Source organism: Arvicola amphibius, chromosome 1 (assembly GCF_903992535.2).
Source record: "Arvicola amphibius chromosome 1, mArvAmp1.2, whole genome shotgun sequence".
NCBI lineage: Eukaryota > Metazoa > Chordata > Mammalia > Rodentia > Cricetidae > Arvicola > Arvicola amphibius.
Window position 1 is genome coordinate 1,026,632 of NC_052047.1, and position 23,636 is coordinate 1,050,267.

Consider the following 23,636-nt stretch of genomic DNA (forward strand, 5'->3'; position numbering starts at 1 on the left):
AGTGAGTACATAAGATGTTCATCTTTCTGGGTCTGTGTTAATATCACTCAGGATGGTTTTTTCTAGTTTCATCCATTTGCATGCAAATTTCAAGATGTTGGTTTTTACTGCTGAGTAGTACTCCAATGTGTAAATGTGCCACATTTTCTTTATTCATTCTTTGGTTGAGGGGCATTTAGGTTTACAGTTTCTGGCTATGACAATTAATGCTGCTATGAACAAATGTTCTTGTAGTATGATTGAGCATCTTTTGGTATATGCCCAAGAGTGGTATTGCTGGGTCCTAAGGTAGGTTGATTCTCAGTTTTCTGAGAAACCACCATACTGATTTCCAGATTGGTTGTACAAGTTTGCAGGGGCCTTGGTCTTAAGTGTAGAACTTCAGGCAGCCCAGAGGTCTTAGGATGTCCCTGACACTTACTAGATTCAAATGGTCTGTCTGTCTCTCCCTTTCCCCCAAGGGTACATAAACAGTAAGAATTGCTGAGGAGAACAGACTAGCCTGCTGCCTGGAAGAGGCCCAGACCTGCCTGAAGGAGATACTGTCTGACCTGTTGAGCTGGGTGCAATGAACCCGAGGGTCCTGCTTAGTGATGTAGCTGCCTTTGCCTTGCCCCCGCCCCTGCCTTCTCACCCGTAGTCCTGTGAACAATCCGAATAAACTCCCTGGCTCACGGATTGGACGCCGGTGGCGTCATTCTTTTGGTCCTGGTGTGGTTCCCTCCTGAGGTGAATGGATGTTTGTTTTGAGTCTCCAGGAAAAGTCTCACATGGAAATAGTGAGTTTACTCTTCCCTGTGACTCACCTACAGCAGTGGTTCTCAGCCTTCCTCTGCTGCGACCCCTTCAGTACAGTTCCTTATGCTGTGGTGACCCCAACTACAAAATACAATTATTTTCATTGCTACTTTATAGCTAATTTTACTACTGTTATGAATCATAATGTAAATATCTGTATTTTCCGATGGCCTTAGGCGACCCCTGTGAAGGGCTTGTGACCCACAGGTTGAGGACCACTGATCGAGAATATAACCCAGTGACTTAGTGTGACTTAGTGATTTGTAATTTCAAGGAAGTACCCTACTTATTAAACCAAAGGTTTGCTTCTCGGCACTGCGTCAGCATGATAACTAATACCGTTTTAATAACAGTGATGTAACAATGCAGTTTAACTTCATGTTGAAGGTTTGTGTGCATTCGGGCTTTGAGTTCCAGAAACCAGTTTTTCCTGTTTCTAAATTTTTAAACAAGATTATTTTATGTATGTAAGTGTTTAGACTGCATGTATGTCTATGCATCACATGTGACCTGGTGCTCAGGGAGGCCAGAAGAGGCTGTTAGAGCCCCTGGAACTGGAGTCGCAGACATTGTGAGCTACCATGCAGGCTCTGGGAATTGAACTTGAGTTCTCTGGAAGAGCAGACAGTGCTCTTAACTGCTGAGCCATCTTTCCAGCCCAAGTTTTTCCTATTTTAATTAAATGTTATTTTTAGGCCTCTAGACATCAATATAGTTTTTTTACGTCTGAGATACTGATTCCTGTTTTCTTAGTAGGTGGTTCTTGTACCCTATCATAGCACTCTTGAGGCAAGTCAAAAAGATTTTTCTACTTTGTATATTTGAATCTGCTGTTCCCTTAAAAACAAGTTCCATATTAATCTTTACTTTTAACTTAAAAATTTAATTTTCTGGTTCTGCTTTAAGCATCGTTAATTCTAATAGCAGTATGACAGTATTTCAATTGCTAGAGCTGTGTAACAAATCCCTGTCACACTTAGTGACCATACAGCTGTATGTGTGTGAGTGTCCCCTGCCAGTCAGGGCTTTGGATAGAACACCCAGGAGCTGGTTCCCTTCCAGTCTGCATTTCAGCCCAGGGTCATTTAAAGTGTGTTCAGACGCATGTTTGGGAGTGAATGCTGTCAGCCAGAGTATCTTCACTTAGTTTTTCTTCACAGTCTCTGTGTGGACCAATTTTAGTAGCCTAAATCACCCACCCCCCAATGCTAGCTGTGGAACTTAGGCTTCACACAGCTGGACGGCGCTGTGCCCTGGAGCTTCACCCCAGCCCCATTGGGATGTTACCCTCCACAACCGAGAGACACCATTTTGGATGTTTTAAACCGTCTGGTTGGCTGTACTTTGTTACGGCAGTCCTGGGGAACTAACACAGACCATCTTTAGAAAACACAAGTCAGACTGTTAAGATGGACCCCCCTTTTGTGTGTGGTAGCAGGACATGCTCAGTTTGCCTGATTATGATCGTCTTTATCTTTGTTTTTGAAGGCATTTTGCTATGTACATAGTTCAGGTTTTGAACTTGGAATCCTCCTGCCTCAGCTTCCTGAGTGCTGGGTTATAGGCATGCACCACACTTGGCTAACATTCTTCTACTTAAAGCAGGAGAAGACCGGCTGCTTGTCAGCTCTGACCAAAGTGTATACGTTAACAATGAAAACAGTACTTTAGAGATTGTTAAATGTGATAGCCATACGGGGTTGTTGTTAGAAGTTCATTCATTAAAGTCTGTTACTTCATAATTAATTTTCAAGAAGGTATTGAATGCCTTCTTTAATTTTGTCTTTATAGCAAGAGGGTTTATGGAGAGTATGAAGTTTCTCTCTAGCTCACTGTGTTTTCCCCTTTGTTGGGGTTGGACCAGAGCCTCACACACACTAGGCAAGTGTTTGCTCACTGAGCTGTACCCACCCAGCTTTAAATGTGCTAATTAATTTAGTTATGTTTGAAAGTGTGTGACACGTGTGTGAGTACTGGTGTGTGAATGCATACATGTTTGGGATCCAAATGTAATTTCAGGAGTTATTCCTCTCCTCCCACCTTGAGAAGCAGGGTCTTTCTTGTTTATGCCGTTCTCCACACTCCAGGGTGGCTGGCACAGAGCTTCCCAGTGTTCTGTTTGCAAATCTTGTTTTCGGAATGCCGGGATTAAAGATTCAAGATCTGGCTCTTGGCGGATGGAACTCAGGCAGCCAGGATTGCATGCGGCACTTTGACCTGCTGAGCCAGCTCACCAGTCCCAAGGAGGCCTCTTTTAGATGACAATATTTTTGTTCTCTGAGTAATATGCTTATTTCTTTTTTTGTATTGATATTTATTGAGCTCTACATTTTTCTCTGTTCCCCTCTCTGCCTCTTCCCTCTTCCCTTTAACCCTCACCCAAGGTCCCCATGTTCCCAATTTACTCAGGAGATCTTGTCTTTTTCTACTTCCCATGTAGATTATATCTATGTAAGTCTCTCTTAGGGTCCTCATTGTTGTCTAAGTTCTCTGGGATTGTGATTTGTAGGCTGGTTTTCTTGGCTTTATGTTTAAAAACCACCTATGAGTGAGTACATGTGATAATTGTCTTTCTGTGTCTGGGTTACCTCACTCAAAATAATGTTTTCTAGCTTCATCCATTTTCCTGCAAAATTCAAGATGTCGTTATTTTTTTCTGCTGTGTAGTACTCCATTGTGTAAATGTACCACATTTTCCTTATCCATTCCTCGGTCGAGGGGCATTTAGGTTGTTTCCAGGTTTTGGCTATGACAAACAAAGCTGCTATGAACATAGTTGAGCCTATGTCCTTGTGGTATGATTGAGCATCCTTTGTGTATATACCCAAAAATGGTATTGCTGGGTCTTGAGGAAGGTTGTTTCTAAAATGGCTGAAAAACACTTAAGGAAATGTTCAACATCTTTAGTCATCAGAGAAATGCAAATCAAAACAACTCTGAGATTCCATCTTACATCTGAAAGAATGGCCAAGATCAAAAACACTGATGACAATTTATGCTGGAGAGATTGTGGGGAAAAGGGAACACTTCTGCATTGCTGGTGGGAATGCAAGCTGGTACAACCCCTTTGGATGTCAGTATGGTGATTTCTCAGGAGATATGTTTATTTTGTAAGGAATAATAACTAATATAATGGTATAATGAGACATAGTGCATTGTGGGGATTAAATTAGGGGACAATACCAAGTAGCAACGAAAAAGCACTCATTTGTGTTTTTATCGTACTTGAATTGAGAATATTGAGTATAGCCAAGTGCCGCGCACTGCCCCCCTCTTCCCCCTCCTTCCCCCCCCCCCCGCCCCCCGTGTCTGCGCTCTGTGCGCTATTACCCAGTTACCGAGCTTTGGGCAAGGGGCTGGAGGTTAAAATACACAGACACACACAGACAGAGAGACAGCGACACGGGTTATCCTTAAATTCCCCAAGAATGCCCCCTTTATTGTGTTCAGGGGCAGATTATATAGAGATAGCCCCAGCCAAACCCACCAGAAACCACTCTGCCATCAGGAACTCCTGAAGGTCTCGTGCTTAGAGCAGCTGTAGGCACTCAGATCAGGGGATTACAAGAAATTCAAGATCTGGGGTCTCACTGCTCCCAACAGCCAAGAAGTGTCTTCAGATGGGGAGGAAGTGTGGCAGGCGCAGACAGCACACAGAACACTGCTGCTGGACAGCAGCAGAGGATGAAAAGGGTTCCTGGTACTCGGGAGGTAGAGGCAGGGAGATCTCTGTGAGTTCAAGGCCAGCCTGGTCCACAAGAGTTATATTATGTGTCTGAAAACCAACCCCCCCCCCCAAGGAAACCCCAAACAAACCAAATAAGGTGGGGTTGGGGAGAAAAATAAATTTTCAGACACAGACACATACTGGAAAAACAACAAAAAGTGGACCCCAAATATACAAACACAGGACCAATAAGAAAAAAAATGCCCAAGCAAAGCATTTTGGGACAAAATGTCTACAAAAATCTCCTTCAATTTATTTTGTGTTGGTCATCTATGGAAGGGCGTGGGAGCTACCCTTAAGTGGGATGGATACACCCAGTGAGACTCCACTGGAGAAAACGAACTTTTCCTTTGCAAGCAGATGTCGACTGCAGGTAGTTTTTTTTTTTTTTTTTTTTTTTTCACAGGTTGTTCATGCAGTTTTAATTTCTCTCAAGAATTTGTCTTTTGAACAAGCAATACTTTTCAAAATCAAAATTTTGTATATTCATATTCACTAGTCATTTTAAAAGTAAAAATTACATGCATTGATAGATCTTATGTAAGTCCCTTTAAATATGATAATATAATGAAATTTATAACACATGAAATCCATACTTTCATTGTATGAATTAGGATTCCCATCATAATAAACACATTTGAACCATCCCAGGGATGGCATTCCTTCATACTGCTCTCTGTTACTACATCATCATGGTACACGTGTCAAGTTTGCTTTCATACATTTGAAAAAGGGGAGGAGATGGAAATTTTTAATAAAAAATGAGAAAAAATAAATTTTGTGGTACACAAAAAATGTTTAAATCAGGATGCTGAAAAAAACAAAAACAAACGAACAAAAAAAACCTAAGGAACACTAACAAATGAACAATATATTAGATATTACTGAACATTATAGAGATTGGTTAATGGTAAAAGCTCAATTCTTTTTTTTTTTTATGATTAAATATGTCCATTTTATTTTTTTTTTTCCTCATGGTTTATTTTTTTTTATATTTAAAAATTTCCATCTCCTTCCCTCCTCCTCCCCCCTCCCTCCCCTCCTTCTCCCCTTTCTCTCCCCTCCTTCTCCCCCTTCCCTCCCCTCCCCTCCACCCATACCTCCCCTCCCTCCCTCTCAAGGCCAAGGAGCCATCAGGGTTCCCCACTCTATGCTAAGACCAAGGTCCTCCCAACTCCCCCCAGGTCCAGGAAGGTGATCGACCAAGCTGAGAAGGCTCCCACAGAGCCCGTCCATGAAGAACAATCAGAGCCCAGAGCCATTGTCCTTTGCTTCTCAGTCAGCCCCCGCTGTTGGCCACACTCAGAGAGACGGGTTTGGTCGCATGATCCATCAGTCCCATTCCAACTGGAGTTGGTGATCTCCCATTAGTTCTGTCCCACCGTCTCCATGAGTGAACGCACCCCTCTCGTTCCTGACTTTCTCCCTCATGTTCTCGCTCCTTCTGCTCCTCATCGGGACCTTGGGAGCTCAGTCCAGTGCTCCAATGTGGGGCTCAGTCACCTTCCCCATCTGTCGCCAGCTGGAGGTTCCCTCACGGTCCTGACTTTCTTTCTCATGTTCTCTCTCCTTCTGCTCCTCATCAGGACCTTGGGAGCTCAGTCCGGTGCTCCAAGGTGGGGCTCTGTCATTTTCTTCATCTATGGTCAGGTGGAGGTTCTTCTTATTATCTTCTCAAGGATCCCAAACTTATAGGCTCGATGTCCTTTAATCATGGCTAGAAACCGAATATGAGTGAGTACATCCCATGTTCATCTTTATGGGTCTGGGTTACCTCACTCAGAATAGTGTTTTCTATTTCCATCCATTTGCCTGCAAAATTCAAGATGTCATTGTTTTTTACCGCTGAGTAGTATTCTAGCATGTATATATTCCACAGTTTCTTCATCCATTCTTCCACTGAAGGGCATCTAGGCTGTCTCCAGGATCTGGCTATTACAAATAATGCTGCTATGAACATAGATGAGCATATGCTTTTGTTGTATGATTGGGCATCTCTTGGGTAGATTCCCAATAGTGGAATTGCTGGGTCCTGGGGTAGGTTGATCCCGAATTTCCTGAGAAACCGCCACACTGCTTTCCAAAGTGGTTGCACAAGTTTGCATTCCCACCAGCAATGGATGAGTGTGCCCCTTACCCCACAACCTCTCCAGCAAAGGTTATTATTGGTGTTTTGGATTTTAGCCAATCTGACAGGTGTAAGATGATATCTCAAAGTTGTTTTGATTTGCATTTCCCTGATAGCTAGGGAGGTTGAGCATGACCTTAAGTGTCTTTTGGCCATTCGAACTTCTTCTGTTGAGAATTCTCTGTTCAGTTCATCGCCCCCATTTTTTAATTGGGTTAATTGGCATTTTACCGTCTAGTCTCTTGAGTTCCTTATATATTTTAGAGATCAGACCTTTGTCAGTTGCAGGGTTGGTGAAGATCTTTTCCCAGTCAGTAGGCTGCCTTTGTGTCTTAGTGACAATGTCCTTTGCTTTACAGAAGCTGCTCAACTTCAGGAGGTCCCATTTATTCAATGTTGCCCTTAAAGTCTGTGCAGCTGGGGTTATGCATAGGAAACGGTTCCCTGTGCCCATTTGTTGTAGAGTACTTCCCACTTTCTCCTCTATCAATCTCAATGTGTTCAAATTAATATTGAGGTCTTTAATCCATTTGGACTTGAGTTTTGTGCATGGTGATAGATATGGATCTACTTTCATTCTTCTACAGGTTGACATCCAGTTATGCCAGCACCATTTGTTGAAGATGCCCTCTTTTTTCCATTGTGTACTTTTGGCTCCTTTATCAAAAATCAGGTGTTCATAGGTTTGTGGTTTAAGATCCGGGTCTTCTATACGATTCCATTGGTCAACTTCTCTGTTCTTATGCCAATACCAAGCCGTTTTCAATACTGTAGCTCTGTAATAGAGTTTGAAGTCAGGGATGGTAATGCCTCCAGAAGTACCTTTATTGTATAAGATTTTTTTGGCTATCCTGGGTTTCTTGTTTTTCCATATAAAGTTGATTATTGTCCTCTCAATCTCTGTGAAGAATTTTAATGGGACCTTGATTGGGATTGCATTGAATCTATAGATTGCTTTTGGTAGAATTGCCATTTTTACTATGTTGATCCTCCCAATCCACGAGCAGGGGAGATCCTTCCATTTTCTGGTATCCTCTTCAATTTCTTTCTTCAAAGACTTAAAGTTCTTGTCAAATAAATCCTTCACTTCCTTGGTTAGCGATACTCCCAGATATCTTATGCTATTTGTGGCTATTGTGAAAGGTGATACTTCTCTGATTTCCCTCTCTGCTTCCTTATCCTTTGTGTATAGGAGGGCGACTGATTTTTTGGAGTTGATCTTGTATCCTGCCACGTTACTGAAGGAGTTTATCAGCTGTAGGAGTTCTTTGGTGGAGTTTTTGGGGTCGCTTATGTATACTATCATATCATCTGCAAATAATGAAAGTTTAACTTCTTCCTTTCCAAATTGAATCCCCTTGATTCCCTTATGTTGTCTTATTGCTATTGCTAGAACTTCAAGCACTATATTGAAGAGATAAGGAGAGAGTGGACAGCCTTGTCGTGTTCCTGAATTTAGTGGGATAGCCTTGAGTTTCTCTCCGTTTAATTTGATGTTAGCTGTCGGCTTGCTGTAAATAGCTTTTATTATATTTAGGAATGACCCTTGTATCCCTAATCTCTCCAAGACCTTTATCATAAAAGGGTGCTGAATTTTGTCAAATGCTTTTTCAGCATCTAATGAGATGACCATATGGTTTTTTTTCCTTCAGTTTGTTTATATGATGGATTACATTAATAGATTTTCGTATGTTGAACCAGCCCTGCATCTCTGGGATGAAGCCTACTTGATCGTAATGGATAATTTTTCTAATGTGTTCTTGGATTCGGTTTGCCAGTATTTTATTGAGAATTTTTGCGTCCATGTTCATGAGTGAGATTGGCCTGTAATTCTCTTTCTTGGTTGAGTCTTTGTGTGGTTTAGGTATCAGGGTAACTGTAGCTTCATAGAAGGAATTTGGCAGTGACTCTTGTGTTTCTATATTATGAAATACCTTAAGGAGTATAGGTATTAGGTCTTCTTGGAAGTTCTGGTAGAATTCCGCATTGAAACCATCTGGTCCTGGGCTCTTTTTGGTAGGGAGGTTTCTGATAACAGTTTCTAATTCTTCGCGACTAACAGGACGATTTAGAGCATTTACCTGGTCCTGGTTTAACTTTGGTATATGGTATTTATCTAAAAAACTGTCCATTTCTTTTACATTTTCCAATTTTGTGGCATACAGGCTTTTGTAGTAAGATCTAATGATTTTCTGAATTTCCTCTGTGTCTGTGGTTATGTCCCCCTTTTCATTTCTGATCTTGTTAATTTGCGTGTTCTCCCTCTGCCGTTTGATTAGTTTGGCTAAGGGTTTGTCAATCTTGTTGATTTTCTCCAAGAACCAGCTTCTTGTTTCATTGATTCTTTGGATTGTTTTCTGTGTTTCTATTTTGTTGATTTCTGCCCTCAGTTTGATTATTTCCAGTCTTCTACTTCTCCTAGGTGAGTCTGCTTCTTTTTTTTCCAGAGCTTTCAGGTGTGCTGTTAAGTCACCAATGAGTGCTTTCTCCGTTTTCTTTAAGTGGGCACTTAGTGCTATGAACTTTCCTCTTAGCACTGCTTTCATTGTGTCCCATAGGTTTGAGTATGTTGTGTCTTTGTTTTCATTAAATTCAAGAAAGACTTTAATTTCTTTCTTTATTTCTTCCTTGACCCAGGTGTGGGTCAGTAGTTGACTGTTCAGTTTCCATGAGTTTGTGGGCCTTCTGGGGGTAGCATTGTTGTTGAATTCTAATTTTAATCCATGGTGATCCGATAAGACACAGGTGGTTACTAATATTTTTTGTAACTGTGGAAGTTTGCTTTGTTACCAAGTATATGGTCAATTTTCGAAAAGGTTCCATGAGCCGCAGAGAAGAAGGTATATTCTTTCCTATTTGGGTGGAATGTTCTATAGATGTCTGTTAAGTCCATTTGGTTCATTACCTCCATTAAGTCTTTCAATTCTCTGTTAGGTTTCTGTCTGATTGACCTGTCCATTGGTGAGAGAGGAGTGTTGAAGTCTCCAACTATTAGTGTGTGTGGTTTGATGGCTGCCTTGAGTTCTAGAAGTGTTTCTTTTACATAAGTGGGAGCTTTTATATTAGGGGCATAGATATTCAGGATTGAGACTTCCTTCTGATGGATTTTTCCTGTTATGAGTATAAAGTGTCCCTTTCCATCTCTTCTGATTGATTTTAGTTTGAAGTCAACGTTGTTGGAAATTAGTATGGCCACACCCGCTTGTTTCTTAGGGCCATTTGCTTGATAAACCTTTTCCCAACCCTTTACTCTGAGTAGGTGCCTGTCTTTGTGGTTGAGGTGTGTTTCTTGTAAACAGCAAAATGTTGGATTCTGTTTTCGTATCCAGTCTCTTAGCCTGTGCCTTTTTATAGGTGAATTGAGTCCATTGATATTAAGTGATATTAATGACCAGTGGTTGTTAACTTCAGTCATTTTTAGTAGTAGAGTTTGTGTGTTTCCCTTCTTCTAGTTGTGCTGGTGAAGGGTCGCTAGATGCCTGAGTTATTGTCGGCGTTGTTGGACTCCTTGGTTTGTGATTTTCCTTCTATTACTTTCTGCAAGGCTGGATTTGTGGCTGCGTATTGTTTAAATCTGTTTTTGTCCTGGAATATCTTGTTTTCTCCATCAATGGTGAATGCAAGCTTTGCTGGGTATAATAGTCTAGGCTTGCATCCATGTTCCCTAAGTGTCTGTAGCACATCTATCCAAGCTCTTCTGGCTTTCATGGTTTCCATTGAGAAATCAGGTGTAATTCTGATAGGTTTCCCTTTATATGTTACTTGACCTTTTTCCTTTGCAGCTCTTAATATCTGTTCTTTATTCTGTATGTTTTGTGTTTTGATTATTATATGGCGTGGGGATGCTTTCTTTTGATCCAGTCTATTTGGTGTTCTGTAGGCTTCTTGTACCTTCATAGGAACATCCTTCTTTAGGTTGGGGAAGTTTTCTTCTATAATTTTGTTGAATATGTTTTCTGGGCCTTTGAGTTGTAATTCTTCTCCTTCTTCTACCCCAATTATTCTTAGGTTTGGTCTTTTCATGGTGTCCCAGATTTCCTGAATGTTTTGTGTTAAGAATTTGTTAGATTTGTTTAGTTCTTTAATCTGTGAGTTTATTTCCTCTATAGTATCTTCAGAGTCCGAGATTCTTTCTTCCATCTCTTGTATTCGGTTGGAAATACTTGTCTCTGAAGTTTCTGTTCGTTTACTCAGAGTTTCCATTTCCAGTCGTCCCTCAGATTGTGTTTTCTTCAATACCTCCATTTCATTTATCAGGTCTTGTACTGTTTCCCTTACCTGTTTGATTGCTTTTTCTTGTTTTTCTTGTTTTTCTTGGGTATCTTTGAGAGATTTATTTATTTCGTCTACCTTTTTGTTTGTCATCTCCATTTCTTTATGGCAGTTTTTTACCTCCTGTTTAAGGTCCTCTATTATTTTTATAAAGTACTGTTTAATGTCGGTTTCTTCTATATCTTCTGGGGTAGGGTGTTCAATTCTTGTTGTTTCGGGATGTCTGGCTTGTGGTGATGTCATGTTGCCTTTCATGTTGTTGGAGGAGCTCCTGCATTGGCGCCTGCCCATCTCTTCCTTCAAAAGGAGCGCGGAGGTGTTTGGTGTCCCCAAAGAATGATGGATCCTCCTTGCTCCGGGCAGTCAAATGAAGGAGGGGACCTCCCACCGGCCTGGGTGCACTCAATTCCAGGTCCCCAGAGCCCAAACAGGCTGAGCTGTGGGATTTTGTGGCCCCAAAGACGGGAGGATGAGGCAGGGGGAGGGGTTGCAGGTAGTTTTTTGTTTAGGGTGGGAGCTTATGTCCATTTCTCCCTCTGACCAGTGGAATCCTGTCTGGTTTGAACCCATGCAGACCTATGTGTTGCCACAGCCCTGCGCATTAGAATGTGCATTAGTTCTGCGTCTGGAAGACACTGCCTCCTTGGAGTTATCCATCCCTTCTGGCTCTTTAACCCTTTCCACCTCCTCTCCCACATAGCTCCCTGAGCCCTGTGGGGAGGGTTTGATGGAGGCATCCATTGAGGACCGAGTGCTCTAGAGTCTCTCATCCTCTGCACGTTGTTCAGTTGTGAGTCTCTGTGTTAGTTCCCATCTACTTAGGAAGAAGCTTCTTGGATGATGACTCAGACGCTGATCTCTGTGTGTAGTAGAATGTCTTTAGAAATCATTTTATTGCTGTTAACTTTTAACAGAGTGGTGGTTTTCCTGTAGGCCCATGGCTTATCCAGTCTCAGGTTCTTAATAATCCTTGCAGTGTCAGACTTGAGTTCCATCTCATGCAGTGGGCCTTCTATCCAATCATAGCGTAGTTGACAACTCCCACAACATTTGTGTCACTATTGCACCAGCATATCTTGCAGGCTGGTCACCACTGTAGATTGCAGGGTTTGTAGCTGAGTTAATGGTTGCCTTTCTCTTCAGGTAGCATACAGGGTACCTTCCCATACCATGAACACTAGCCAGCAGGGGTGAAGCCTCTAGTTAGGCACCAGCTTGAGTTTGTTTTTGATGAACTATGTTATCTTCAGTGAAAGGCCTTCTCATCAGTTTGTTGAGAGCAACCAGTAACCTTGGTAATAGCCACAGGTATTTGGGGTTTCCTTGGTGCCCCTCTGGGTGAGCACTCAACTAGATGTTACCCATTTTTGGTACTTAAGGTTTCACCTCTTGGTGGACGATAATCTAGTTGTGACATTGTCACCCCATTGTTTGATGGTGCCATTTTGATTTCTTTCATTTATGTATGTATTTTAGGAAACTTCTATGGTAGTGAGTTTCCCGACAGCTTCCAAATGCCCTTATCTCCATATCCTCTGTCACCCCGCTCTTCCTTCTCCCTTCCTCCCTCCCATAACTATATATCTTTTAATTTCTCCTTCCTAGGGAGATCCTCTTCTCTCCCTTTGTCCTTTAATAGGTACCTAACCTCTGTTATGTGGATTGTAGCATGCATATCAAAGGCTTAAAAGTCAATATCCACATATAAGAGAAAACACACTGATTTCTCCTTTTGGGTTTGGGTGACCTCACTTGGATGATTTTTTTCCCCCTAGCTCCATCCATTTATCTGCAAATTTCATTCTTTTTAACAATTAATGAGTAATATTCTATTGTATAAATGTACCACATTTTCATTATCCTGTCATCAACTGATGAACATCTAGACTGTTTCCAATTTCTGGCTATTGTAAATAGAGCAGCAATGATTATGGATGAGCACACTGATGTGCATGATGGCTGTACAAGTTTGCACCCTACCAGTAATGAATAAGGGTTCTCTTTACTCTAGATCCTCACCAGCATGGGCTATCCTTTGTTTTACTGATCTTGGCCATTCTGACTGGTATAAGATGAAATCTCAAAGTAGTTACAATTTGCATGTCCCTGATAACTAACAATGGTGAGCGTTCCTTTAAATGTTTCTCAGCCATTTGTGTTTCATCTGTTCTGAGAACTCTGCATGGTTCTGTATTCCATGTTCTGAGAACTCTCTCTCTGCATGGTTCTGTATTCCATGTTCTGAGAACTCTGCATGCTTCTGTACTCCATGTTCTGAGAACTCTGCATGCTTCTGTACTCCATGTTCTGAGAACTCTGCATGGTTCTGTATTCCATGTTCTGAGAACTCTTCATGCTTCTGTGCGGCGAGCGAACCCTGACCAGCAGGGAAAGATCACCACCGACACAGGATTCTTCTCTGATCACACTTTAATGAAGCGCTGCTTGGTTGAGGGAGAGCTGGAAGCAGGGGGCCCCCGAGCCGGGCTGGGTGGCGGCTTATATAGAGGAGGACGGGGCGTGTCTACTGATTAGGTGACGTGGCAGAAAAGGATTGGTGGAAACCTGTTGCCAGGCAGATGTGGCGCGAAAAGTTCGCGCCACATACTTGTTTACTTTAGCCCTCGGCGCCATCTTGTAATGGCGAATGTAAGTGCGGCCGCCACAGTTCCCCCCTTTTAATTTTATGAAATTTAAAAGACAGTCAAGGCTGAGGTCAGAGGACCTTACCCTGAAAATGTAGACATGTCCCGTTTTTCTCAGGGATGGGAAAAATAAGCGGGACTACCCATATGCATAAGGTCATGATCTCCTGAGTGGATCTACTCAGTGCACTCTTAGGTGCAAAACCTCCTGTCCAGGACAACACATCCCCAGATTCAGGGGAACCTCATCGATCCCTCTTTCCGAGTGCAATGGCTCAATGGCCTTCGGGTGCAAAAGCAGGGATTAGGGTCAGGAGTCCTGTAAGATGCTGATCCAAGCTTGGGGGGAGTTACCGGCCTCCAAGGCTGCGAGGGCACGAGCAATGGCCACCTTTTCCCGTTTCCTTACCCGAATCAGCCTTAGAATCAGAAACAACGCCAATATCACTCCCGAAGTTAATATTAATCCTAGCACGCCAACCCCTGCCCATTCCTTAATATATGAAAAGGTATCTACCAGCCAATCTGTAAATTCCCCCAGCGAAACCATCGTCGCCTGGGTTTGATTCAAAGCCAAAATCTTCAAACTAAAATTTGCTTGCAATTGTTCCAATTCCCTTGTCCAATTGCCATTTAGATATTGAGAAATCGCTCGGGATTCATTAAGGGTAGCAGTATAGGGGGTAACACACAAATGCTTAGTACGATCTACACAACCAAAGGTAACTATATCAAACATTTTTAACATATTTCTTTCCACCAAATCAACTCTCTTATTTAACAATAAAATACCTGACATTAATTGATGGTTAATCTTTTCTTGTATATACATAGCGTCCGAGGTTTTTTGAACCACGGAATTGATAAAAGTAACTGTCTGAACTTGATTGGCCATAGCTACTCCTGCAGTAACAGCTGCAGCAGCAGACACTGCAATAGCCGTCACAATAGTTGCTGTAATGCCAAAATCCCTTTTCCGGCGAACCAGGGTGGCTAATGGGAAGTTCTTAGGATTGGCTTTTACAGGCAAAAACACAAAGGTAGGGATGCGCATAACAATCGCACCTGAATGGTAGAAATTCCAACATTGTGACAGAGAGCAATTATCCTTCTTGCAATCAACTGCAGTATTATTTGAACTCCCTGTAGTATTAAACAAAAGCCAGACAAAGGGAGGATCCAGGCAAACTCTGGTTTGCCGTAGAGTAGTATTATGTTTTTTCTCTACACTAGTTATATTAATTTCTTTAGAAGTGTGATTCATAATCCCTGTATAATTATTTAACATAATTATTCCAGAGCGAACAAATGTAGCAAATGGAGACAACTCAGTTATAGCTCCTCTGGAATTCATAAGTATCCATGGTGTAAAGGGTGATCCAACCTTTATCATAAGTTTTCTTTTAACCTTAAAATGGTTAAGATTCCTAAGAACCCATCCAGAATTATTGTAAAACTTATCATATCGTCCTCTGCAATCCACAAATTCAGGGGGATAGCTCAAATCATTACCAGAGCATCTAGGGACAGACCAAGAAAAAATATTATTACTAGTATGATTACTATTGCCAACCTGTGAATCACTATTATTAACCTTGCTAACCTGTACCCAATTGGGCGTTGTAAGGTTGCAACTGATCCCATAAGTGGTAACATTAACAGTATCATTGGAACCGAAATAGGAGCCAGATCCAGATTTAGCTCCAGATCTGACCTGAGGCAGGGCTACGCTAATGGCCTTTCTCAAAAAATTAGGGGTATCTTCTAAAAATGGATCTCTAGCTACAGTAAGATTCATAGCATCTAGCAAGATGCAGTCTGAGATAGAAGTGCTCTGATTTGTGGTAAAACATAAAGTTCCTGCTAGGGGCACTACAGTTTGATTAAATTTCTGTTCCTGAGCATCCACCCTTTTGCAAACTAAGTTCAATTGGCAACTATCAACAAAAAATTGTGGCAATATTGTGGACTCATTGTGAACAGGAATTGGAATGGGCCATGTACGGGCCACAGCCCAGAAATAAGATTCTTCAGATTCAACTGGAACCGGCAGGTTCACCAACAGGATCAGGAGCAGCAACATCTCCTTGCTCTTCGTCAGGCTGTTCCAGTGTTGTCACGATCCTTGTCAGTCTGGTAGGGATCCACACCGGATCTGGCCGATTCTGAGGAAAGACACAAACAGCTCCCCTGGACCTCTGTATCACAGGGTCCGGTCCATACCATTTGTTATCAATTACATCCTTCCATTTTACTAATTCTGTATTTCTGTGTCTGTGGTCCATATGTCTTTCCGCGGCTGAACAGCCATTGGAATCCAAGGTCAAAAAATTAAATGTAAAGAGAGCGAGAGATATTCTATCTCGCGGGGATGCGCCCTCGGCTATTCCCCCTTTTTGTTTTTGAAGCAATTCCTTAATGGTGCGGTTAGCCCTTTCCACGATGCCTTGTCCTTGTGGATTATAGGGCAAACCAGTAGTATGATTAATTTCGAAAATAGAGCAGAACTGTTGAAAACTTTTAGAGGCATATGCCGGGCCATTATCAGTTTTTAAAGAATAAGGCTTGCCCCAAGCAGCCCAGGCTTCTAGGCAATGGGTCCTTACGTTAAGGACCTTTTCACCACATAACGGGGTGGCATGTATAACACCTGAACAAGTGTCCACAGAAACATGCAAATATTTTTGTTTGCCAAATTCTGAAACATGAGTAACATCCATCTGCCAAAGGGTAAGTGGCTTTAACCCACGTGGATTAACCCCAATATGAGGCGGATGATGAAAGATCACACAGGAGGAACATTGTTTAACTATCTCACGCGCTTGGTCGCGAGTAATATTAAACTTAAGGCGAAGGGTATTTGCAGGCACATGAAACTTTCTATGAAATTGTTCAGCCGATTGCATAGGATCCAGGGCAACTAAAGCCATTTCCCTGGTAGCCCTATCAACCATATCATTAGCTTTAGTCATAGGTCCAGGAAGACCGGAATGAGCTCTAATATGACCGATAAAAAATGGTTTAGCACGTTGAATTATACAATTCTGAATTTGTAATAACAAAGATGCAACCATGCTACTAGGTTTAACATATGCAGCCACTTCCAGATGTTTTACAGCATTAACTACATAGCATGAATCAGAATACAAATTAAAAGGCTGATGGGGAAAGGCCTTAAAGACCTCCAACACTACTTGACACTCCACGACTTGGGGTGCTCCAGAGCGAAATTTCAGAGTAACAGGCGGGGAGCCATATACCATATAGGCTCCAATTCCAGTTTTGGACCCATCAGTAAAAATAGTCAAGCCATTATTCAAAGGAGAAGCACTGGTAATCTTTGGAAAATATACAACATTCTGTGCCATAAAGGACAGCAATTTATCAGACGGATAATGATTATCAATAACGCCTGAATATGAGGAAATCAATACGGCCCAATCATCCGTAGTCCCTGTCAAAACCTCAATTTGATCTTTGGTATAGGGCAATATTAACTTCTCTGGCATTTTGCCAAAGGTGGTCAAGCTGAACTTCACTCCCAATAATGCCTGTTGTGCCACTAAATCAGGATAATAGCTTAACGTGCGCGAACCAAGTGTATGACCATGTATCCACCAAATCGGGCCTGTCTGCCACAATACTCCAGTAGGATGACCAACAGTGCGCAGAATGCAAAGCAATAATGGTTGTTCTGGATCAAACCGAAGAACCTGCGCTTGTTCTATGGCTTTTTCCACTATCTTTAATGCTTCTTTTCCCTTGGGTGTAAGCTCTCTAGGTGACGTTACATCAGGATTTCCTTCTAATATTGAGAACAACGGCTGCAAAGCTTCACGGGTAATGGGGAGATATCCTCTCAGCCAATTTATATCTCCGAGCAATTTTTGAAAATCATTTAAAGTGCGTAAATGTGATGTGCGAATGCAAATTTTTTGTGGAAAAATCTGTTTTGGGGTAACATGGGCTCCTAAAAACTCTATAATACTTGTCTTTTGAATCTTATCGGCGGCAATAATCAGCCCCTTTTGTTTTAAGGATGCCTCCAGGGCAACTAATGCCCGTTCTAGCATATGCTCTTGTTTTGCTGCCAATAGGATATCATCCATGTAATGGATCAGCCTAACTTTTGGAAAACTACGTCTCACTGGTTGTAACGCCTGATTCACGTATAGCTGGCACATGGTGGGACTGTTGGCCATACCCTGTGGTAAAACCTTCCATTGATAGCGTTCATCAGGCTGTTCATGATTTATAGAAGGAACAGTAAATGCAAAACGATGTTTATCTAAAACATGCAAGGGTATAGAAAAGAAGCAATCCTTAACATCTATGGCAAAAACAGGCCAATCTCTTGGTAAAGCACTTAAAAGAGGCAACCCTCTTTGGACAGATCCCATGAGTTGCATTTGTGCATTAACTGCTCTAAGGTCATGCAGCAGCCTCCATTTTCCTGACTTCTTTTTTATGATGAAAATAGGAGAATTCCAAGGAGACACAGAAGGTTCAATATGACCAAGCTGAAGTTGTTCTTTAACTAATATGTGTGCGGCCTGGAGCTTTTCCATAGACAGGGGCCACTGAGGCACCCAAACGGGTGTATCTGTGCCCCAGGGGATGCGTAACGCATCATCAGTGGCCCCTAGGAAAAACCCAAGCCCTTCCGATCAGATTTGGGAGTGGGCAACACGGGATCACTTCGTCCTTGAAGGCGAGCCCCCAGCCCTTTTCCTGGTACAAAGCCTTGTGCCTTCATGACATCTTTACTCACTTGAGAATAATCATTGGTAATTATCAATTTTAATTGTTGTTGTACATCCCTTCCCCATAAATTTAAAGGAAGGTCTATGACAAAAGGCTGAAAAATGCCTTGACTGTGTTCCATCCTCCAATGCAATTGCTTAGCACTCATATCTGGAGTATTTTGATATCCTAGACCCTGTAAGGTTTGTGCAGCCGTCTGTAACGGCCACCTCTTCGGCCAATCCTGTTTACGCATCACACTTCTGTCCGCTCCGGTATCCAATAGGCCCGTAAAGAGCTTTCCTTCTATTTCTAGGGTACACATGGGGCGATCATCAAGTCCTATAGACAAGCATGCTAGTTCAACCCCAGAGGAGCCGAACCCTCGCTTGCCCCTCTCTTTCTCATAAGAGGGAAATTTTTCATGGTCTGATCGAAGAATTAACAATTGTGCAATACGATCTCCGGGTGCAATCGAAATGATGCCAAACGGAGAATGACACATTACCTTAATAATGCCTTTGTAGTCAGGGTCGATCACTCCAGGTAGCACTAATAACCCTCTAAGAGTACTAGAGGATCTTCCTAAAACTAATCCCACTGTTCCTTCCTCTAGAGGTCCTGACATATCTGTGTCTATAGCTTGAACACCCATACTCTGAGTCAGTACCAATCCGGTGGTGGCACGGAGGTCCAACCCTGCGGAGCCTGTGGTGGCCCTTCTGATGACTGGGGTGGTCTCATGTTTGGCTCCTGAATTGCCCCATAAATTCTCGGGCCCTGGGGTAGTGGGCCCTTCTGCCCGTTTTTTGACATGGCTGATGTTGCATTAGGTATGGGCTGTCCATTGATATCCTTTACGGATCGACACTCATTTGCCCAGTGTTTTCCCTTTTTGCACCGCGGGCATGTGCCCGGCTGTCTCTGACCTTGGCTCTTTTTATGTGTGCCTTGGGGGCAATTTTTTCGTACATGCCCCGGCTTCCCGCAATTAAAGCAGGTACCTGATCTTCCCTGCCCCCTGGAGACTGCTAGCATAGCAGCCGCTAGGCCAGCATTAGTTAGAGGGCCGCCTATCTCTCGGCAGGCCTTAAGCCAAGCATCCAGTCCTTTATTTTTCCATGGCATGATGGCTCTCTTACATTCTTTAGTAGCCTGTTCAAACACTAACTGCTGAACCAAAGGCATAGCTTCTTCGGCTTCACCAAACACCTTCCCTGCGGCTTCCATCATGCGAGCCACAAACTCCGAAAAAGGTTCAGTAGGGCCTTGAATAATTTTAGTAAGGTTGCCTGTCACTTCACCTCTTTTTGGTATCATTTTCCATGCTCTTGTGTAAATTTCATTAATCTGTTGATAAACCTCCACTGGATAGGCTGTTTGATTAGCCGTCCATTGCCCTTGCCCTAATAACATGTCTGCATTCCAGGGAGCTCGATTTGGCGTTTGCGCATTTACTCGAGCCTGAGTGTGAGCAGCTTCTACCACTATAGATCTATAATCTAGATATTGACCTGTAGAAAGGCATGCTCTAGCAATTTCCCACCAATCTGTTGGTGTCATAGCTCTGGTGGTCAACCGAGTCAGTAATGTGCGGGTATACTGCGCATTAGCTCCATAAGTCTTTGCCGCTTCCACTAAATCTTTTAACTCTTTATAAGGGACTGGCTCATGATATCTTTGTTGATTTTGATCCTCAAAAACAGGAAATACCACCACTGAAGGTGGATAATGCACAGCTAACTGCGCAAGAGTGCCCCTGTCGATGAAATGGCAGCTACTCCTGGGCTGCACGTAAGGAGGGGGAAACTCTCTAGTAGGCACTTTTAGAGCTGGCCCATATCTCTCCTCCTCATAACGTGCATCTTCCTCCTCTAAGCTCTCCTCCTCTGCCTCTACCAGCTCCTCTTCAGCCAGCCGCAAGGCTGCGAATTCATCCAGCACCGGATATAGGGGAGGTGCTGAAGGTTTATTTATCTTAGGATCCTCTTTTTCTTTTATATCTTTCTTTTCTCCTTTTTTGTTCCTTATTACCGTGCACTTTTCTTCTGTATCCTCCTCTGTCTTTGAACCTGCTTCTGAAAGGCTGTCCTGGTGTCTTGCCAACATTTTCCTTCCTTCTCTTAACTCCTCTACATTTTTTCCGTCTTTCAAACAGGAGTGTACTAATCTCCAAAAAGGATAAGTCCCCTTCTTTAATTGCCCCTGTTCCTTTGCTGCCTCCAAATCTTTGCCTAGCTTTCTCCAGCAATGCAGATTTAGATCCCCAGACACCGCAAACCACGGCGCCATGCGATCAATATCCCCGACAATCACCTTTATGGTGGATTTCGAAATTTTCAATCCTCTCTCCTGGAGTAACCGCTGTATGGGATCTACAAAATCGCATACACTGGAGACAGACTGATCGTTTCCCATCTTTGCTTACTTTTCTACAAGAGGCTTACAAAAGGGCAGAAAAATCGCCTTATCTGCCACGGACTTACTTTCGCTTTAGATGTTGCAGCAGAGACACTCCTCTCCTGGTCTATGACAACGGATAAAAATGCAAAAGGCATAAACCACTACAGCAAAAACAACCACTGCTAGTGCAAACCACAAAGGACTAATTCCTCCAAGAAGCATACCTGAGGATACTTACCGGCGCCGACCGCTTTGTGTGTAGAGTTCTGAATCCTCTTCGACCCCCCGCGTGTGTCCGCCGAAGTTCCCGGGTTTCGGCACCAGCTGCGGCGAGCGAACCCTGACCAGCAGGGAAAGATCACCACCGACACAGGATTCTTCTCTGATCACACTTTAATGAAGCGCTGCTTGGTTGAGGGAGAGCTGGAAGCAGGGGGCCCCGAGCCGGGCTGGGTGGCGGCTTATATAGAGGAGGACGGGGCGTGTCTACTGATTAGGTGACGTGGCAGAAAAGGATTGGTGGAAACCTGTTGCCAGGCAGATGTGGCGCGAAAAGTTCGCGCCACATACTTGTTTACTTTAGCCCTCGGCGCCATCTTGTAATGGCGAATGTAAGTGCGGCCGCCACACTTCTGTACTCCGTGTTCTAAGAACTCTCTGCATGGTTCTGTGCTCCATGTTCTGAGAACTCTGCATGTTTCTGTACTCCATGTTCTTAGAACTCTGCATGCTTCTGTGCTCCATGTTCTGAGAACTCTGCATGCTTCTGTATTCCATGTTCGGAGAACTCTGCATGGTTCTGTGCCCCATGTTCTGAGAACTCTGCATGCTTCTGTACTCCATATTCTGAGAACTCTGCATGGTTCTTTACTCCATGTTCTGAGAACTCTCTGCATGGTTCTTTACTCCATGTTCTGAGAACTCTACATGCCTCTGTACTCCATGTTCTGAGAACTCTCTCTCTGCATGCTTCTGTCTGTACTCCATGTTCTGAGAACTCTCTCTCTGCATGTTTTCAGCTGCATGCTTCTGTCTGTACTCCATGTTCTGAGAACTCTCTCTCTGCATGTTTTCAGCTGGGTTATTTTCTTGATATCCACCCTTTTTTTTCAAAAGTTTTTTTTTAATATATTTTAGATACTAGCTTTCTATTGGATATATAATTGGTCAAGCTCCTTTTTCATTCTGTACCCTGCCACTTTACTGAATGGTGGTGTTGTGCAGAGAGATCCCATTAATTGTTTCTTAGTGTCTGTGCTGTGTGCAGGCAAAAAAACCTATACTAACTAAAAAACATTTAAAAATTTATTGTGTTGTTAGGATTTTAACTCAGTACAGTAGTTATTGGAAAAACTCTTGTTCAGAAGGGATTTTATATACAAAGTTGTATTTCTTTTTTTTTCTTTTTTTCCTTTTTTTTTTTTTTTTTTTTTTGAGACAGGGTGTCTCCTGGAACTCACTGTAGATCAGGTTGGTCTTGAGTTCACAGATATCCTCCTAAGTGCTGAGATTTTCATTTTTTCCTTGGAGGTGTGAGATCTCACTATTTAACTCAGGTTGGCCTTCAATTTGGGATCTTCCTGCCTCAAGAGTGCTGGGATTGCAAATGGAAGCCACCATACCTTACATAATTCTTTGTTTGCCTTTTGGACTTTGTTAAGTAATCAAAAGAAATTTGAAGTAGCTATATTGATTTCAGACAAAGAAGGCTTGAGAGGGAGTTACCAGGAATAAAGATAGTCCTTACCTAACAGAGTACAGCCATTTCTTCAAAAAGACATTACAGTTAGCGAGGCAAAGCAAAGCAGTGAGTTAGAGGCCAGCCCAGACTACATGTGATCCCGTCTCAATACAAAGCCAACAACAAGCAGAGCCTGGACCTTGAGTGGATCCACTGTTGGAACTGTAGACTCCAGCACGTTTCAGTGTGGCTGTCACTGAGCAGTACCAGCAATGGGTGACTGAGTAAAGAAAACACATCTACTAAGGTTGAGGACAAACCCATTCAGACCACATTCTGGGATGTGACAGGGTCTTTTACTTGTGCTTACAGGCCATAGTAGAATTAAGTTAGAAACCGGTAGCTCTATCATTGTATAACCTGTGTTGTAAAGTTAGAAAAATAGTTGGAAAATATAAAAATTTCTGGAGATTAAACAGTATTTTTCTAAAATAATATTGGATAAAGAAATTACAAGAGAAACTAAAAGTGTTTTGAAGGAAAGTTAAAAGCAGTGAAAGCAGACAAAGAGGTGAGCATGAAGAATTGAACGTGTGTGTCAGAAAGAAGAGTATAATGTCACTGGGCCGTACTTGTAGTTCCGAGAATGAGAAAAGGCCGCAGTGTAGCCTAAAGCAGTGGCAGAAAAGGGTGAGAGACACTATAAAGTTGATTCGAAGATGTAAATGTCAAGACCAAAAGCATTGTAGAGTTTTGTTTATTTTTTTAAGACAGTTTCCTGTAGCTGAGGTTGGACTCCTGGGCTTGAACTCAGGTCGTCAGGTTTGTGAGGTAAGCACTTTGACCTCTGGGTAAGCAGACCAGGAACAGCTGTCAGGTGATACCTACAGGGCCAGGTCTTGAGCAGTGGGCAGTGCCATACCCACCATGCCTCTTTGGATGCAGAGCATCCGGCTTGTGCAACCTGCCCCTCAAAGGCAGCCACACTGGCCTTGTTAGGGTAACTCCATGTTGGCCTCCCTGGTCATCTCCCCAGCAACCAGCAACCAGCAACCAGCAACCAGGTGGATCACATTGAGAGCCTGCTGGAAGTTCTTCAACGTGTGGACCCTTTTCTTTTGGTTGTATGACTTTTGTTTTGTTTCACACCAGGCTGGCCTGGAACTCAGAGATCTTACCTGCCTCTGCCTCTCGAGTACAGGGATTAAAGGGATGTGTGACAATGCCTGACTTTGGTTA

At 42.7% G+C, this 23,636-nt stretch overlaps 1 protein-coding gene across 2 annotated transcripts in view; it reads left to right on the top strand.

Moving 5' to 3' along the window:
* Evi5 (ecotropic viral integration site 5) overlaps window positions 1–23,636 on the top strand; it is a 164,136-nt gene that overhangs the window by 23,766 nt on the left and 116,734 nt on the right. The window contains exon 1 of one of the 2 annotated variants that reach the window (XM_038339171.1): window positions 762–779. The exons of the other annotated variant lie outside the window; for it this stretch is intronic. Within the exon in view, the coding sequence (XP_038195099.1) occupies window positions 771–779 (9 nt within the window). The 5' untranslated portion in view covers window positions 762–770. Of the gene's footprint in view, window positions 1–761; window positions 780–23,636 lie in introns of those variants that run through there. 2 annotated transcript variants of the gene reach the window in all.